This window comes from Pleurodeles waltl, chromosome 8 (assembly GCF_031143425.1).
Source record: "Pleurodeles waltl isolate 20211129_DDA chromosome 8, aPleWal1.hap1.20221129, whole genome shotgun sequence".
NCBI classification, from domain to species: Eukaryota; Metazoa; Chordata; class Amphibia; order Caudata; family Salamandridae; genus Pleurodeles; species Pleurodeles waltl.
The window spans coordinates 1,230,420,387-1,230,439,655 of NC_090447.1; the positions used below are offsets into that span (position 1 = coordinate 1,230,420,387).

General features: G+C 44.1%; 1 protein-coding gene across 1 annotated transcript in view; it reads right to left on the reverse strand.

Moving 5' to 3' along the window:
* ALG5 (ALG5 dolichyl-phosphate beta-glucosyltransferase) overlaps positions 1-19,269 on the reverse strand; it is a 160,687-nt gene that overhangs the window by 12,820 nt on the left and 128,598 nt on the right. The window contains exon 9 of the mRNA XM_069205519.1: positions 10,044-10,129. Within this exon, the coding sequence (XP_069061620.1) occupies positions 10,044-10,129 (86 nt within the window). The remainder of the gene's footprint in view (positions 1-10,043; positions 10,130-19,269) is intronic.

Here is a 19,269-nt window from a genome sequence, read left to right on the forward strand (position 1 = left end):
AGAAATTCAGGTCAATTCTGTGATCCACAATTATCGTGTCTGTCTAACTGAAGTATTGTTAATAGTTTCCTACAAACTATGCTGTACTTTTATGTAATTGTGTGCACAACTTTGCCAAGGTGTTATAGAAGTACATTTTAAATACAGTTACGAGTCTCCAAAAAGAGGAATAATACAGCAAGTGGCACTCTCTTACATAGGCATGCTACTCTATTACCATCCATTATCTGTCCATTTCTTGTACCAAATTAAACATGGTTAACAGGTACGTCAGGATGGGAATGATGTGAAGCAGGAACTGGAAGTCATAGGTGAGCTAATAATTTAGCCACAGATATTCATAAGTAGCAAAGTGTAGATAAATGGTATCAGTATATATATGGAAAATGTCACTTACCCAGTGTACATCTGTTCGTGGCATGAGTCGCTGCAGATTCACATGCTTTGCACATCCCGCCATCTAGTGTTGGGCTCGGAGTGTTACAAATTGTTTATTTTCGAAGAAGTCTTTTCGAGTCACGAGATCGAGGGACTCCTCCCCTTTCGGCTCCATTGTGCATGGGCGTCGACTCCATCTTAGATTGTTTTCCCCGCAGAGGGTGAGGTAGGAGTTGTGTATTATAGTAATAGTGCCCATGAAATGGAGTGAATATGTATGTACATAATGTAGTTTAACGTGATATATTTACAAAGTTACAAATGTTGCAGATCAACTTCGAAACGGCTACAGGCTCCCGGGGAGGCGGTGGGCGCATGTGAATCTGCAGCGTCTCATGCCACGAACAGATGTACACTGGGTAAGTGACATTTTCCGTTCGATGGCATGTGTAGCTGCAGATACACATGCTTTGCATAGACCATTAAGCAGTTATCTCCCCAAAAGCGGTGGTTCAGCCTGTAGGAGTTGAAGTTGTTTGAAACAATGTCCGTAGTACTGCTTGGCCTACTGTGGCTTGTTGTGCCGTTAACACATCCACGCAGTAGTGTTTGGTAAACATATGAGGCGTAGACCATGTGGCTGCCTTACATATTTCAGTCATTGGAATATTTCCTAGAAAGGCCATGGTAGCACCTTTCTTTCTAGTCGAGTGTGCCTTTGGTGTAATAGGCAGTTCTCTTTTTGCTTTGAGATAACAAGTTTGAATGCATTTAACTATCCATCTAGCAATGCCTTGTTTTGAAATTGGATTTCCTGTATGAGGTTTTTGGAAAGCAATAAATAATTGTTTTGTTTTCCGAATTTGTTTTGTTCTGTCAATGTAGTACATTAACGCTCTTTTGATGTCTAATGTATGTAGGGCTCTTTCAGCTACAGAATCTGGCTCTGGGAAGAACACTGGTAGTTCTACTGTTTGATTCAAGTGAAACGGTGATATGACTTTTGGTAAGAATTTAGGATTTGTTTGTAATACTACTTTATGCTTGTGTATCTGAATAAATGGTTCTTGTATGGTAAATGCCTGTATCTCACTTACTCTTCTTAGAGATGTGATAGCAATTAGAAATGCAACTTTCCATGTTAAGTATTGCATTTCACATGAATGCATAGGTTCGAAAGGTGGACCCATGAGTCGTGTTAAGACAATGTTGAGGTTCCACGAAGGAACTGGTGGTGTTCTTGGTGGTATAATTCTCTTTAGGCCTTCCATAAACGCTTTTATGACTGGTATCCTAAATAATGAAGTTGAGTGCGTAATTTGCAGATAAGCTGAAATTGCGGTAAGATGTATTTTAATGGATGAAAAAGCTAGCTTTGACTTTTGCAAATGTAGTAAGTAGCTTACAATGTCTTTAGCAGATGCGTGTAATGGCTGGATTTGATTATTATGGCAATAATAAACAAATCTTTTCCACTTATTTGCATAGCAATGTCTAGTGGTTGGTTTCCTAGCTTTTTTATGACCTCCATACATTCCTGTGTAAGGTCTAAGTGTCCGAATTTTAAGAGTTCAGGAGCCAAATTGCTAGATTCAGCGATGCTGGATTTGGGTGTCTGATCTGTTGTTTGTGTTGAGTTAACAGATCTGGTCTGTTTGGTAGTTTGATATGAGGCACTACTGAGAGGTCTAGTAGTGTTGTGTACCAAGGTTGTCTTGCCCAAGTTGGTGCTATTAGTATGAGTTTGAGTTTGTTTTGACTCAACTTGTTTACTAGATATGGAAGGAGTGGGAGAGGGGGAAAAGCGTATGCAAATATCCCTGACCAGTTCATCCATAGAGCATTGCCTTGGGATTGATCTTGTGGGTACCTGGATGCGAAGTTTTGGCATTTTGAGTTTTCCTTTGTTGCAAATAGATCTATTTGAGGTGTTCCCCAAATTTGAAAGTAATTGTTTAGTATTTGGGGGTGAATTTCCCATTCGTGGGTTTGTTGGTGATCTCGAGAGAGATTGTCTGCCAACTGGTTCTGAATCCCTGGAATAAATTGTGCTATTAGGCGAATGTGGTTGTGAATCGCCCAATGCCATATTTTTTGTGTTAGGAGGCACAACTGTGTCGAGTGTGTCCCTCCTTGTTTGTTTAGATAATAAATTGTTGTCATGTTGTCTGTTTTGACAAGAATGTATTTTTGGGTTATTATGGGTTGAAATGCTTTCAGCGCTAGAAATACTGCCAACAGTTCTAAGTGATTTATGTGAAACTGCCTCTGATGTATGTCCCATTGTCCTTGGATGCTGTGTTGATTGAGGTGTGCTCCCCACCCTGTCATGGAAGCATCCGTCATTATGACGTATTGTGGCACTGGGTCTTGGTTTAAATTTATACTGTTCCACCATAGAAGCGAGATGTATGTTTGGCGGTCTCTGAACACCTGATCTAGAAGTTGACCCTATGCTTGTGACCATTGTGATGCTAGGCACTGTTGTAAGGGCCGCATGTGCAATCTTGCGTTTGGGACAATGGCTATGCATGAAGACATCATGCCTAGGAGTTTCATTACCATTTTGACTTGTATCTTTTGCGTTGGATACATGGCTTGTATTACCTTGTGAAATGTTTGAACCCTTTGTGGACTTGGAGTGGCAATCCCTTTTGCTGTGTTGATTGTCGCTCCTAAGTATTGCTGTGTTTGACACGGCAAAAGGTGTGACTTTGCGTAGTTGATGGAGAAACCTAGCCTGTGAAGGGTCTGTATGACATATTTTGTGTGCTGTGAACACTGTCTTAGCGTGTTGGTTTTGATTAACCAGTCGTCTAAGTACGGGAACACATGTACAGGGAGTGCAGAATTATTAGGCAAATGAGTATTTTGACCACATCATCCTCTTTATGCATGTTGTCTTACTCCAAGCTGTATAGGCTCGAAAGCCTACTACCAATTAAGCATATTAGGTGATGTGCATCTCTGTAATGAGAAGGGGTGTGGTCTAATGACATCAACACCCTATATCAGGTGTGCATAATTATTAGGCAACTTCCTTTCCTTTGGCAAAATGGGTCAAAAGAAGGACTTGACAGGCTCAGAAAAGTCAAAAATAGTGAGATATCTTGCAGAGGGATGCAGCACTCTTAAAATTGCAAAGCTTCTGAAGCGTGATCATCGAACAATCAAGCGTTTCATTCAAAATAGTCAACAGGGTCGCAAGAAGCGTGTGGAAAAACCAAGGCGCAAAATAACTGCCCATGAACGGAGAAAAGTCAAGCATGCAGCTGCCACGATGCCACTTGCCACCAGTTTGGCCATATTTCAGAGCTGCAACATCACTGGAGTGCCCAAAAGCACAAGGTGTGCAATACTCAGAGACATGGCCAAGGTAAGAAAGGCTGAAAGACGACCACCACTGAACAAGACACACAAGCTGAAACGTCAAGACTGGGACAAGAAATATCTCAAGACTGATTTTTATAAGGTTTTATGGACTGATGAAATGAGAGTGAGTCTTGATGGGCCAGATGGATGGGCCCGTGGCTGGATTGGTAAAGGGCAGAGAGCTCCAGTCCGACTCAGACGCCAGCAAGGTGGAGGTGGAGTACTGGTTTGGGCTGGTATCATCAAAGATGAGCTTGTGGGGCCTTTTCGGGTTGAGGATGGAGTCAAGCTCAACTCCCAGTCCTACTGCCAGTTCCTGGAAGACACCTTCTTCAAGCAGTGGTACAGGAAGAAGTCTGCATCCTTCAAGAAAAACATGATTTTCATGCAGGACAATGCTCCATCACACGCGTCCAAGTACTCCACAGCGTGGCTGGCAAGAAAGGGTATAAAAGAAGGAAATCTAATGACATGGCCTCCTTGTTCACCTGATCTGAACCCCATTGAGAACCTGTGGTCCATCATCAAATGTGAGATTTACAAGGAGGGAAAACAGTACACCTCTCTGAACAGTGTCTGGGAGGCTGTGGTTGCTGCTGCACGCAATGTTGATGGTGAACAGATCAAAACACTGACAGAATCCATGGATGGCAGGCTTTTGAGTGTCCTTGCAAAGAAAGGTGGCTATATTGGTCACTGATTTGTTTTTGTTTTGTTTTTGAATGTCAGAAATGTATATTTGTGAATGTTGAGATGTTATATTGGTTTCACTGGTAATAATAAATAATTGAAATGGGTATATATATTTTTTTGTTAAGTTGCCTAATAATTATGCACAGAAATAGTCACCTGCACACACAGATATCCCCCTAACATAGCTAAAACTAAAAACAAACTAAAAACTACTTCCAAAAATATTCAGCTTTGATATTAATGAGTTTTTTGGGTTCATTGAGAACATGGTTGTTGTTCAATAATAAAATTAATCCTCAAAAATACAACTTGCCTAATAATTCTGCACTCCCTGTATTTGCTGCCTTCTGATATGTGCAGCTACTACTGCCAGGCATTTTGTAAAAACTCTTGGCGCAGTTGTTGTTCCGAATGGCAACACTTTGAATTGGTAATGTATTCCTTGGAATACGAACCTTAGGTATTTCCTGTGTGAAGGATGTATTGGTATATGGAAATACGCATCTTTTAGGTCTAATGTTGTCATGTAATCTTGCTGTTTGAGCAGTGGGATTACGTCTTGTAACGTGACCATGTGAAAGTGGTCTGATTTGATGTAGGTATTTAGTGTTCTGAGATCTAGTATTGGTCTCAGAGTTTTGTCCTTTTTGGGTATTAGAAAGTACAGTGAGTAAACTCCTGTGTTTTTTTGTAGATTTGGCACTAATTCTATTGCGTCCTTTTGTAGCAATCCTTGAACTTCTAGTCCTAGAAGATCTATATGTTGTTTTGACATATTGTGTGTTTTCGGTGGGACGTTTGGAGGGAATTGGTGAAATTCTATGCAATAACCATGCTGGATAATTGCTAAGACCCAGGTGTCTGTTGTTATTTCCTCCCAAAGTTTGTAAAATTGGCTTAGTCTTCCCCCCACAGGTGTTATGTGATGGGGTTGTGTGACTTGTGAGTCACTGTTTATTTTGAGGAGTTTTGGGGCGTTGGAATTTTCCTCGAATTCTTGGGAATTGGCCCCCTCTATATTGCCCCCGAAAACCTCCCCTCTGATATTGACCCTGGTAAGTAGGCCTTGTTTGTGAGGTTGTGGTTTCTGTGGGTTGACCTCGAAACCCTCCCCTAAAAAGTGTTTTTCTAAATGTGCCTCTGCTCTGCGGGGAGTAGAGTGCGCCCATGGCTTTGGCTGTATCGGTGTCTTTTTTGAGTTTCTCAATGGCAGTGTCCACCTCCGGCCCAAACAATTGCTGTTCATTAAATGGCATATTGAGCACAGCTTGTTGGATTTCCGGCTTGAACCCTGAAGTGCGCAGCCATGCGTGCCTTCGTATCGTGATTGCAGTGTTTATTGTCCTTGCAACTGTATCTGCTGCATCCATGGAAGACAGTATCTGATTATTTGAGATACTTTGTCCCTCTTCTACCACCTGTTGCGCTCTTTTTTGGAACTCCTTGGGTAAGTGTTCGATGAAATGTTGCATTTCATCCCAATGAGCTCTGTTGTATCTTGCCAAAAGTGCTTGTGAATTGGCAATACGCCATTGATTTGCTGCTTGTGCTGCAACCCTTTTTCCCGCAGCATCAAATTTGCGGCTCTCTTTGACTGGAGGTGGTGCGTCTCCTGAGGTATGAGAGTTGGCTCTCTTACGAGCTGCCCCGACAACTACTGAGTCTGGTGTTAGTTGTGTTGTAATATAGATTGGATCTGTTGGCGGTGGCTTGTACTTTTTCTCCACCCTTGGAGTTATGGCTCTGCCTTTAACTGGATCCTGAAATATTTGTTTTGAATGTCTTAGCATTCCTGGGAGCATGGGAAGGCTTTGGTACTGGCTATGGGTGGAGGATAGGGTGTTAAACAGAAAGTCATCCTCAATTGGTTCAGCATGTAAGGTGACATTGTGAAATTCGGCTGCCCTTGCGACCACCTGTGTGTAGGATGTACTGTCCTCAGGTGGTGACGGTTTTGTGGGGTAGGAGTCTGGGCTGTTGTCAGACACTGGAGCATCGTAAAGGTCCCATGCATCGGGATCACCCTGACTCATTGTAGTATGAGCTGGTGAGTGCATCAGTGGTGGAGTTGTTGCTGGTGATGCATGTGTTGATGGTGGTGGAGACGGTGGCGGGGTTGTTTTCCTTGCCACTTTTGCCTGTGGTTGCTTGTCCTTTTGTTGAAAGGCAAGTTTCCTTTTTATTTTGATTGGGGGAAGAGTGGTTATCTTCCCTGTGTCCTCATGAATATGAAGCCTTCTTTGCGTGTAGTCAGGCTCCACAGCTTGAAGCTCCTCTCCAAATCTATGTAATTGGGAGGTTAATCCTTGTTCCTCTGTATAGGAACTAGTTTTCGGCTCCGAGGCTGGATGTTTCGGAACCGAAACCTTTTCGGAAGTCTTTTTAGGCTCCGAAGAAACCTTCTTTGTTTTCGGCGTGGTGTCTCGGTGCCGAAATTCTTCGGTGCCGCTGTCTCTGTGCCGAAGTTTCTCGGAGCCGCTGTCTCGGCTCCGAGGTTGCTGTGTGGCGGTATCTCGACCGGAGTCGGATGACTTCGACACCAGCATGCCCTTTTTCGGTGCCTTGGATCGGTCACCTAGTTTTCGGGTTAAGCCATGGCCTGTTGGCGGTGGCGTCCCCTGGGCTTTTGTGGACTTCTCGTGAGTCTTGATTTTCGACGTCTTACTCACGGTTTGGTGTGTTTCTTCGGCATCGAGTTCTTCAGAATCCGACTCGCGGATGGAGAAAGCTTCTTCTTCCTCCTCGAAACGTTCTTGACCTGTCGGCGTGGACGCCATTTGTAGTCTCCTGGCTCTTCGGTCTCTCAGCGTCTTCCTCGACCGAAACGCTCAACAGGCTTCACAAGTATCCTCCTTGTGCTCGGGGGACAAGCACAAGTTACAGACCAGATGCTGATCCGTATACGGATACTTGTTATGGCATTTTGGGCAGAAGCGGAATGGGGTCCGTTCCATCAGCCTTGAAGTCGCACGTGGCCGGGCCGACCAGGCCCTGACGGGGGATCGAAAAAAACCCGAAGGGCCACCGGAGCTCTTCAAAATTCGGTGTTGATTTGTTCTAACTAACCCGATACCGAACGCAAACAATACCGACGATTTTTTCAGAGATTCTAACTAACTTTCCGACCCGAAACACTGAGCGAAAAGGAACACGTCCGAACCCGATGGCGGAAAAAAAAACAATCTAAGATGGAGTCGACGCCCATGCACAATGGAGTCGAAATGGGAGGAGTACCTCGGTTTCCTGACTCGAAAAGACTTCTTCGAAGAAAAACAACTTGTAACACTCCGAGCCCAACACCAGATGGCGGACTGTTTTTTAAATTTTGGTTTTAAATGGCAATCGGTCCAGCTGGACTGGAACCCCCAAAGCGCAGCGTGAGTCTGCAACCTTCACACCGAGCTATGAGGTTTTTTGTTTAACTATGTTTTTAGCCCTTTATGGGCTATCTGGGACTGCAAGGGAGCCCTCAAGGGCGCACATGCAGGGGACAGAGATGAAAGCTTCGGATTTTGACAGCGAGACCTGATTTACAGGTCTCCTGCCAAAACCCGAAGTCTTCGCTGTGGCTTGCCACAGGGGATGGTGGTTCCTGGGACGCAGGGGAGCCCAAAGGTTCCCGCATATAAATACTTAAATGCCCGGGGAGTTGGTGGTCCGCTGGACAGCCAGAGAGGACCGGGCAGCCTCCCACATATTATAATCAACACAGTACTGGGGAAGTGGTGGACCCCAGGGCAGTGTGGCGGTGCGGGGGAATGGATAGGGGGTTTGGCACTCCCCCCCTCACATATATAAAAATGAAATCCCCAAGGAGGTGGTGGTCCCTGGGGTGCAGGGGAGTCGCGCCCTCCCCATATATAAAAATGAAAGCCCTAGGGAGATAGCGATTCCCAGGGCAGCAGAGGTGGGAATGGGGTGAGTGGGGGAGGCCGCATATAAAACAAGCATTTACAATGCAACGGGTCTTGCGTTTGCTCAGGTTAGAGCTGATCGCGTTGTAAACTCTTAACCCGACTTTTCACCTATCGGGCAAAAGTGCATTTATGTACATAACCCGAAAAAGTGAAATCAAGTATGTAAAGCGCTCGACTTCTGCCAAGCGAGATCGCGCTCATAAATTAGAGAAAAAAAAGTCCACGAGCCCGATGGAAAACAGCGAGCCTCGCATGTTTTCTGTACTTGGTCTCTGCGCTCAAGGAGGGCTAGCCACTGGAAAAGGCCTGACATATGCGTGCCTTCGACTAATGAAAGCAAGCAGATTTTATTAGGGAAGCCCACGAACCAATAAAAAACACTGACGTGAAGTTGACAGGGCTCCGAGCCCTTTTCTAAATACAAAAGAGTCTCGCTGCGATACGCATGCGCGAGCGCATGCAACGCAGGCTCGACCCTAAAAATGAAAGGTGCAGGGAGGTGGTGGTCCCTGGGGTTGTTGGTGGGAGGGGGGTCTAGGAGGCCCCCACCCCCCACACAACATTTTTAATGCCCAGGGACCTGAACCACCTGGGGGCCTAAAAATAAAAAAAAAATAAAAAAAATAAAAAAAGAGCGGGAACCCAAGCTTTTTATTTCTTTTTTAATATCGTGATTTTGCGCCCAAAAAAGAATTTAAAAAGTGTTTTTTTGCTACAGAGAGCCCGCTACCACCGGTGCTAGCGGGTCCGGGTGTCTCTAGCCTGGCCCCTTTTCTTTTTTTTTCTGGGACTAGTCTGCCAACACTTCCTGGTTTGAAGTGTTGGCAGCCAATTAGAGCTGTGAATTTCCCTGCATGAGCTCGTCTTTGTTCGTAAATACTTCGCAGCCAGAGATATACAAATTTGAATTTCCCTAAATTTCTCAAAAACGACTGAAATGATTTACACCAAATAACAAATAGCACAATCTGCGTACCAACAGTTAGCTTTCTGCCAAATATGATGTAATTTCGTTCAGCGGTTCGGGCTGTAGACGTGTTGACAGATCTTATGGGAATTAACATGGGAAATGCAATGTTCTTGAGCCCCCTTTTTCTCAGCCCCTGCTTTACGGATCACCCCAAAACTTTCCATGTGCACCACCAATCACCAGGCCACTTCTTTTTGGGAAAATGTAGTCAAGATTTGTCAAATGGTGCCAAAGATATAGGCAACATGGAAACACCGTCCCAACTGTAAATATCTAGTGGTGACCACCACTAGATAATATTTATACCATATGTATAGGTATATCATATATATATATATATATATATATATATATATATATATATATATATATATATATATATATGTATGTATATATAGATATTTGTTTTAATTGGACTATCTCCTCAATGGAACCTCAGAAAAATTCATAAACATGACAAGGGCGGTGAAGAAAGTTAACAGAATATTTACTGTTTTGCATGAATGCATGTTTCTAGTGCAAATTAGAAAAGTAATCCGGGAACTGAATATTACATATAAAAAGAAAGAATTAACAGTTGAGTAAATGATACCTCGGATACTGTCCACATTCCTAAAAGAAATCTTTTTCTTGGAAAATAACTATGCATGCTATATTGTGTACATTCTACAGCTTTCAATTTTATTAATATTCATCTATTTAGTTCCACTTACCTTCTATTTCTGTCCAGTTTACAGCAACTTCCGCGATTGGTATTTTTAAGCACTGGGCTATATACAGAAGTTCCACATCAAAGGCCCTAAAATAGAAAACGGGAGAGAGAAAACATATTGTACTGAAGATATTTTGCTTCCTGAAAAAAGCCAATGCTGCAACGACTAATACTCTAACCTGATGTAATGCAAGTAGCCCACGGCACAGTGATGACATGCCTTCTTTGATGCTTATAGAGTCAGGCTGATGAGAAAGATCATCTGATGGTACTGCTGAATGATTCAGATATTTCCGAGCAGTGATTCAAAGAAGTAAAAAAAATGTGCAGCCACTGTCAATTTGTTGCGCTTCAACATTACAAATACACCGTTATCTACTGAAAACATTGTTTTATTATTTACACTTAGGATACAAAGTCTAGTTCACTAGAGGGTAGTGTTCACCAGCCTACACTTATGGCACCACGCTTATTATCCACTAGTACCAATCCTCAACCTTTCGAAAACAAAGCATTCAACTTCAGGCCACTGAAGTCAGAGTGTAATAGACCACCGTCGTTTGAAACAGAGTGGTCTGAACCAGTGGCGGCTGGTGAATTTTCAAACTGGTGGGCCATACATTTTTTCTTCAAATTCACTGTGTGAGAGAGTATATTGAGCGAGTTTGACTTCCAATAATGGATTTAATTGGGGGTATTAGAATGGGAATAACATCAGTCATGGGTGGCTATGACGCCAGATAGCATGTTGCCAAGATATTTCCAAAATATTTCACTAATGGGTCGTCATATCAGGGTTCGTTAGTATGTCTGCAAGATGGGCCACTGCAATATGGTTATGCACAATGGTTAAAGAATGCATACAATTTCTCAGTTCTGGTTCATCATGCCAAGCTTAGGAAGCATGTGTGAAAGAATACCCAGAAATATGTAATGGCTGGGCCATTTTATAAGGCTTATGCTGCATGTCCTGAATAATGCTGTATGTGCCATGACACACACACAACTCTCTCTCTTTTTTCTCCCTCTCTCTCTCTTTTGGTGCCAGGTAACAGAGTGAGTGAGACTTTACTGAGCTGACTTAGCACATGCTCCCGATTACTGTAATGAATTAGGTCAAATTAAAGTCAGGACTGGTGTGTGCCTGAACACTTATCAAGTGGTTCATCTGCTCACCTTGCAGCAGCCCCCTCTCCTCACATTAGGTGATGACAATCTTGCACATAGAGACTTTTATCACTTTGTTCAACCTTATGGACCTCATTAGGAGTTCAACAGACGGTTTGCACTGTCTGCCGAACATCCGACAGGGAGGTTTCTGCCACACTGGCTAACTCCCCACCGAACCCATTAGGAGTTTCCTGTTGGGCTGGCAGGCAAAATCCTCCGTTTCTGCCCGCCAGCCCAGCCTAATTGAAAAACAGGCCACAGCTTTGTCTCCGGCTCGTAATCGAGCCAGCGGCAATGCTGTAGCCAGCAGGGTGCATCAGCACCCTCTCAAACATTGCAAGGGTGCCGGGCAAGAGGGCCCCTGCACTGCCCATGCCAAGTGCATGGGCCCCCCTGCAGCCCACTGCATCTGTTCTCCATGAGCCTCTTCATGGAGGTGTTACCGCCATGAAAACGCTGGCAGAGAACGAGGTCGTAATCCGCAGGGCAGCGCTGCATGCAGCACTGCCCTGGTGGATTAGGATCACCACCACAGCCAGACCGCTGGGATCCAAGATCCTGGTAGAGCTTGCGGTCCGACCACCAGGGTTTGGCAGGTGGTGGTCCAGACTGCCACCTCAAGTGTGGCGGTCGTAAGACTGCCACACTTGTAATGAGGCCCTATGTCTCACCAGACCTGCAGTACATATTTGAGATGATTTGGGGCCCTCACAGACCTGGGCCTCGTAGCCATTGCACCTGCTGAACTTTTGATAACTATGCTCCTGCCTCCGTCAGCTGAAGTTGTGGGCAGATGAATATAAAGATAGATAAATACAGCCAACTGACTACGGCCAAGAGGCAGGCCTGACAATGGTCTGCTTTTTACCCACCTGAATTGCACACACAGTCACAGTGCTTTGCCTAAGCAGTGCAGCGTGCTTATGGACAGATTGTGAAGGATTATTGATTCTTAGGGGATTTGGAGGGGACTCTGGGTACAGAGCAGAGGATGTTCATGGGAGAGGAATGATAGGATGAAGTGTCCAATTCAGATGGCACATGGTGAGGGTGCACCGGCAGTATACTCTAATCAAAGAGTGCTCATGGACAATGGTGAAGGCTACTGAGAGGGAGGGGCCACACTACCCGTGGCAGGGGAGATTATGAGCTTAGTGGCAGTGGTGCACAATTCTCAGGAGGTACAAGTGGTTCAGGTATCTCAATGTGAGGAAGTGCCCAGGGCTATGAGGGCTGCCTCTGGTATCCCTGGGTTACACTGAGTTATTCTGTCAGCTTCTGTTGATAGAGCAGGTTTACTTTATTTGCCTTAGACTGGGGTGCCACCATTTAGTTTTGCCCAGACCATCTCATACAAATTGGACTCACCTTTCCATGCTTCTCCGACCTCAGAACAACCTGGCTGTTACTTGTGGCAGCAGGCCACCTCTCTGACTCATTCCATGGTTTACATTTTTTATAGCGTAATTTCGAACCAAGAGCATTGAAGCACTTTACACGAGAACCAGATAACATTCAACAAGGCCAGATTCATGTTTTTATATGAATGGGGATGAAAAACGAATTGCCCAGAACCACAGGATGTTGAACAGACCCCAAGACTGAAACCTGGTTTCCCAGTTTCAAATGTGGCTGTTCCAGTGCATACCTTGGGTCAGGGGGCCAGCATGCAACAGCACAGGATGGCAGAGGCGAAGGCCTGGTAATTGTGATTTAGGTGATTCTGAGCCAGTCTGCAGTTTCAAAATTCCAGTCACCAGTGGTAAAAGTGAGAATGAGGAGCAGAGTGATTTCTGCAGCTTCTCTCTTTAAAGTTTTCTGTTGGACGGAATGCAGAGCATATCAAACATTCACCCCCAGTCACAGAGAACTGAGTTAAATCCATCGTTTTTCTTTCTCACCACACCACCCCAGGTTTGACCCAGCCATATGCAAAACAGTCTTGACCCTGTTCCTCATGGGAACAGTCCAGCCCGAACTGCCAAGCCAGGTCCTCCCTGGACCGGAAGCAAGCATCCTAGGACCGGTTTCAGGGTATCACCCTTCACCAACTAGGCTAGCTTAAATCCAGTGGCGCAGTGAGCACGGGACCCATGTCTGGGCACACCCTTCCCACTTGGGGCAACAAATGCAAAAAGAACAGATGATGGACGGAATGCAAAGCAAATCAAACATTCACCCCCAGTCACAAAGATCTGGGTTTGATCCATTGTTTTTTTGTTCACCACACCACCCCAGGTTGGACCCAGCCATATGCAAATCAGTCTTGACCCTGTTCCTCATGGGAACAGTCCAGCCCGAACTGCCAAGCCAGGTCCTCCCTGGACCGGAAGCAAGCATCCTAGGACCAGTTTCAGGGTATCACCCTTCATCAACTAGGCTAGCCCCTGGGAAGACATCATCCCCCATACATGAGCAAAGGCCTGAAGTCTGCAAAACAGCTGTAGCGAAGCATTCAGCAATCAGCACGCAGTCGTGGCTCTCTGGCTGGAATTTCCCTCAAACCTATTCGGACAAGAAAGTGTATAATAAAACAGCTGGTGTTCTAAGAAAATGTCCCTACGTAAGGATGTGTATTTTCTATGAATGCCAGAGACTAAACTTAGACCACGTTCACCGGCAACCTATCTTGCTGTAGCCTTGATAGAAGTACAGAGTGAGCAAGAATGTCTTGTTTGAGAACAGAGTGCTAACACAGGCAAAAACTGTCAGATAGAGAGAAAATAAAACAAGACCGTAAAAGTGGCTACTGTAACAATGATAAAGTAAAGCTGAATAAAATACATCTAGGTTAAAGTGCACAGTGGTAGGCCTAGTGTGTTAAAATAATGTGCATGGAGCTATAACTAAAATGGCTACACAACAAAGTAATATCTTCCCAGAAAGAATTACAGCTTTTACATGTGAAAAGCATAGTCAGTAAAGGGCAGATTCTATGAGTTTTGGCTTGAAGAGTTTAACAGGGGTTCAACAGAGGACATCATTGGAGGACATGTGACACCCAAAATGTTGTTTGTATGAGCAAAAGGATAAGTTTGTTTTGAAGTAAGAGGAGACACATTTTAAGCCTGGCCTAGGATTGGGTGACTTACCTTTATCTGAGAACTACGTAGAACAATTGCTCTTTAAGTTGGGGAGCAGCTGACTAGTGGTGCTACACAGTAATTTATAAATCCTGGATGCTACATGCCCCCAAGACTGCATGAGTTTGAAGGAGGGAAAAAAGGTTTTTAGAAGAGGTCCTAATTTGGAAACCTTCCCTTCAAATCGTAGAAATTCAAGCTGGAAAGGATGCATTTCTCTTGAAGAAAGGCAAAGGTTAAAATCTAGGATTCTTCAAAAAGACCTGGCATTAGAGAGATACCTTTGTAAGTCCAGTTCAGACCAGCCATGGAAGAGACTGCAGTCTGAAGCTTCTTATTATTCCATAGCAAGATGGAGTAGGACTTATGTTGGAGGACAGAGCTTTGTCCACCATTAGTAGAGCTTTAATTGTGCTTGTGAAGATCTTATTAGAGTGTAAAAGGGAGTGATGGGGCATATTCACAACTAAAGTAAAAGAGTGGCTGATACATCCTTCAATGCTAAACTAAGAGGACTTCTTCATGGGATGTACTTTGAACCATTGAGCACTGTGTGCAGCCTGGAATGCCATCTGGTAGTACAACCAGATTGGAAGATTGCAAGCACCTTCTTTGAAGTTAACACTTAGCTTTTAAAAACGTATTCTGGACTACTTCTTGCATCAGAGGAAATCTTGTCAATGGCTGAGACAAGGTCTGAAGGGTGCATTAGAAGCATACTTACCATGAAATTAACTAGTGGGGTGTGATATGGATTCCAATAGATTGTTACAAAGGTAAATGCCTAAATATATGATGTGCTTCGATTGCCATTGGGAGTTTGGATTTTCAACACAGGAAGGGTGGCAGTGTATATTTAGGGGAAAGACTTCAGTTGTATCCTTGTTCAAAGAATAGCCAGAGAAGATAGAGGACTTAATAATAACATTTACAATAGCATGTATAGTGATCTCTGGGGCTTCTGCACGGATTAATATATTGTCTGCATAGGAAGCTGTTTTAACCCTTTCACTGCTAGGCCTTTTCACTGGTGTGCAGAGACCTTTTTTGGCTTTTTGGGGGCAGGTCATGCTTAGGCCTCCATAATATTTTTTTTTAACACATAAGGTATACATGCCAAATGGGGATTCCAAAGGTACCCAGGGTTTGTGTATTCCCCTGGAGGGGACTATGAAATTGCTAAAATATAGCAAATTCTTTTTTTGGGAGGTGGGGGGGTGGGGGGGGGGGTGGAATGGGTTGGGTTGGTAAACATTGGAAAAAAGTGCTTCACAAAAAGGCTTTTGCTTTTTTCCTAAAAATGACATCAACAAAAGGTTTGCTGTACTAAAATCATCATTTTCTTGGCTATCAGATACATGCAGAGCTGCATCAAAAACACATTTTTTAACCACATTTTTGGCATTTTTCAAATAGTTAGCCTGTTTTTCCTAATGTTTGTGCTTTCAATCTACCACAAGTTTGTGATGGAAAGCAGAGTGAAACCCATGGGTGATCTGGGAAAGCTATACATGTCTATAAGTAGACAAAATTCTAAATTCAGCGAGGGGTAATTTGTATAGATCCCTCAAGGTTTTCCCAAACAAACAGTTGAAATAAAAAAAAAAATGAAAATGAGCACCAAGAGTGGCATTTGTGACAACATTTTCATCTGGAACTTCTTGTCAGGATTGCAGATTAACAAAAGCAGTAAACCATTATGTCTGCTATGTCTGGTTGTGGGCATATATAAAGTTTGTAGGTTCTCACAGAACCCGTGGTATCCACCGCCAACAACTGAACTGCAGGTGTAGAGCATTTCCTATGGTAAAACAGTGGAAATTGGGTATCAAACAAAACCTATGCATTTCTGAAATAGACACCTGCTACAGAGTTTATGAGCAGTGTTTATTTGTACATCTCGGAATTTGTGGGTACCCATACTATCATGTGATTCAAAGGGCATTAATCAAAATGCCTTACATTTGGAAAGCACTTTTTCTCAGTGTGGGTAACTGATTTTTGGGCTCTACCTCAGCTGGCATGTAGGGAAACCTAGCAAAGCTGTATATTTTAGAAAACTAAACACATGGGGGAATCCAGTAAGAGCTTACTTCTGTGTCTCACAAAAAGATTCCTTACCCAGAAGCCCTTGCAAACCTCAAACTTTGATTAAAAACACATTTTCCTCACATTTCTGTGATGGAAAGTTCTGGAAAACTGCAGAGATCCACAAGTTTCCTACCACCTACTATTTCCCCAAGTTTCCTGATATAAATGATGCTTCACTTGTGTGGCTGGGTCTAGTGCACGGGACAGGCAAGCATCAAACCAAGGTCAATGGGAGTCTTGCGGGCAACTCTCATTGACCCTGGTTTGATTTGTGTCTGTCAGGGGCATTATGTTAGGTCACACAAGTAGGGCAACATTTTTACCTGGACAAGTCAAGGAACACTGGGTGGTAGGTAGTTTGTGGATTCCTACTTACTCCGAAAGTTTACGTCACAAAATGCTAAGTAAATGTGCACTTTTAGGCTAGGTTTGAGGTTTGCACGGCGTTGTGGGCAAGAAAACATCATGGGATCCACATAAGGAATAGCACCCTGGACTCCTCTGGCTGTCTAGTTTTCAGAAGTGTCTGGGTTTGGTAGGTTTCCTCCGTCTCAGTGGCAGCTGACCCGAGCCTGAAAGCTTGAAAACTGCAGCCATTCAGCAAAGAAGTAGGATTATATGCAGACACAGCCCAACCCTGGCACCCACATGTATATAAAATAAAAAAAAAGTCAAAATGCAAATTTCTTTTCTTTCCAAAAAGAGGGGGATGCTTTAGTTCCCAGGTGGACAGAAAGACTGTTGGGGTAATATTAAGGCAACCTCCATACAAGTAGCAATAAAAATATTCCTTATTGTCTAGAAGGATTTCTGCTCCTCCCGCCAGGTCAGATTGTATCTAAAAACCTCTCACCTGTCCCCTGGGGGACAGATAGACTGTTGAGCTGGAGCTCTCCTCATTATACGAGCACTGGTGCGGAGGACAGAGGAGGAGCCATCCTCTACACTGAAGCTGTTGAGAACTAAGGACCCAATTATGAGTTTGGCAGACGACAAAACCCGTCCGCCAAACTCGCAACAGGATGGTTGCCACTGTAGTGGTGACCTCCCCACCGGACCTATTATGACTTACCTGCTGGGCTGACAGGTGGAAACCAAGGTTTCTGCCCATCAGCCCAGCAAGAAAGTGGCAGCAGCATTTTCGCCGGCTGGCAATCAAGCCGGCAGCAATGCTGCCACCTGCAGGGGGCAGCAGCACCCCCATAATGCACACTATCGGCGCAGCAGACTACGAGAGTGCTGGGCAGGGGGACCCTGCCGATGCTAAGTGCTTGTATAAAGTGCATGGGCAGTGCAGGGGCCCCCCTGTGGTCCTGGGCATCTGTTCACCAGCAGCCTTCTCATGGTGGTGGAACCACCATGAAAAGGCTGACGGAGAACCAGGTCGTAATCAGCAGGGCGGCGCTGCATGCAGAGCTGCCCAGGCTGACTGCGATCTGCACCCACTGTTAACCCGTCAGGATCACCGATTCCAGGGGAGACGGTGGAACCCTGGCGGTCTGTCCGCCAGAATCGTAATGTGACGGTCGGACCACCACAGCAACGGCGGTTCTGACCGCCACTGCGAGGCTGGCGGTTGAGTGACCGTCAGACTCATAATGAGGCCCTAAGTCTCCAAATTTTAGACCTGCAATTTTGATGGATTCACTTAGCACTAACAGCAAATGATCTATAGCTAGAAAGAATTAGAAAGGGGAAAGCGGGTAGCCTTGATGAGTGTCTTGTTGGACGGCCAAAGGAGCAGACAAGACTCCATTGATTTTAATTCTCACCAATGGGTTATCATTCAGGGACATGACTATTTTAATATATAGGTTGCCTTGATTATACCTTTTGAATGTAGCCTCTAGGTACAGTCAAGAGGATTTCTCTGCATCCACCACTATGTCTGCTGCTGCAGAGAATGCAGAAGAGATGTGTTTTTCAATGATATGGCAGAACATGTGCATTTTATCACTTGCTAGTCTGACCTTAACAAATCTGAGTAACATGGACTAGCATGATGATCAGGGGTGCAAGCTGTGTGGCTAGTATTTTAGCATACATTTTGGTCTCCATATGTATTAGCGAGATCGTTCTGAAGTTCTTAAGTTCGGAGTGATTTTTTCCTCTTTTGACATGACCACAATTAGGGCGAGTACCTGACACTTCCCCGGATGAGGCAAAGTGGATCACCGATTCCAATGGGTTCATAATCGTGGAGGTGAATGTTTTATAAAAATTCATGGGTAGAATGCCCGGACCTGAGGCTTTACCAAATGGGATAAACGTAATCGTATTCAGAATTTCATCCCTCTGTATCACTTTATTTAGGTCAAGAATGTCCGGGACAGAGATGACCTTCATTGGGAGAAAGTAGAGAGATTTTAGGCATATTTCTTTAGATATGGTTATAGAACGAGCATACACTTTAGAATAGAATTTCTAGAAATCATCCGATTTTTCCTTACTATTCCTTGGAGGTCTTTAATGTTTGGTATTAAAGACTTTTGGAAGTAGATCATTTTGCCTTTCTGGGCATATACCCATACATGTGTGTGTTTTACTTGTAATTAACTGTTTTAGAGCAGCACAAATAATGAGTTTTTAGAATGCCTGTAAGAGATTTCTTTAGCTTATGTCTAATGAGGATTTGATTTCTTTGCTTTTCTTAGCCATGCGGCTTATCACCTGCCTCTGAAGAAACACTTCAGTGCGTCCTATAGTATATCGGGTGAAGAGACAAGAGTACTGTTCTCTTGTATGAACAATGGCAATTCCTTATGCATCTCACACATTTGATTCTTTTTCAAGAGCCTCTGTGTTCTTACTCCATGTATGACCTTTAGTTTGAGTGAGAAGCATCTTAAGCGTGATAGAGATGACATCATGATCAGAAATCGT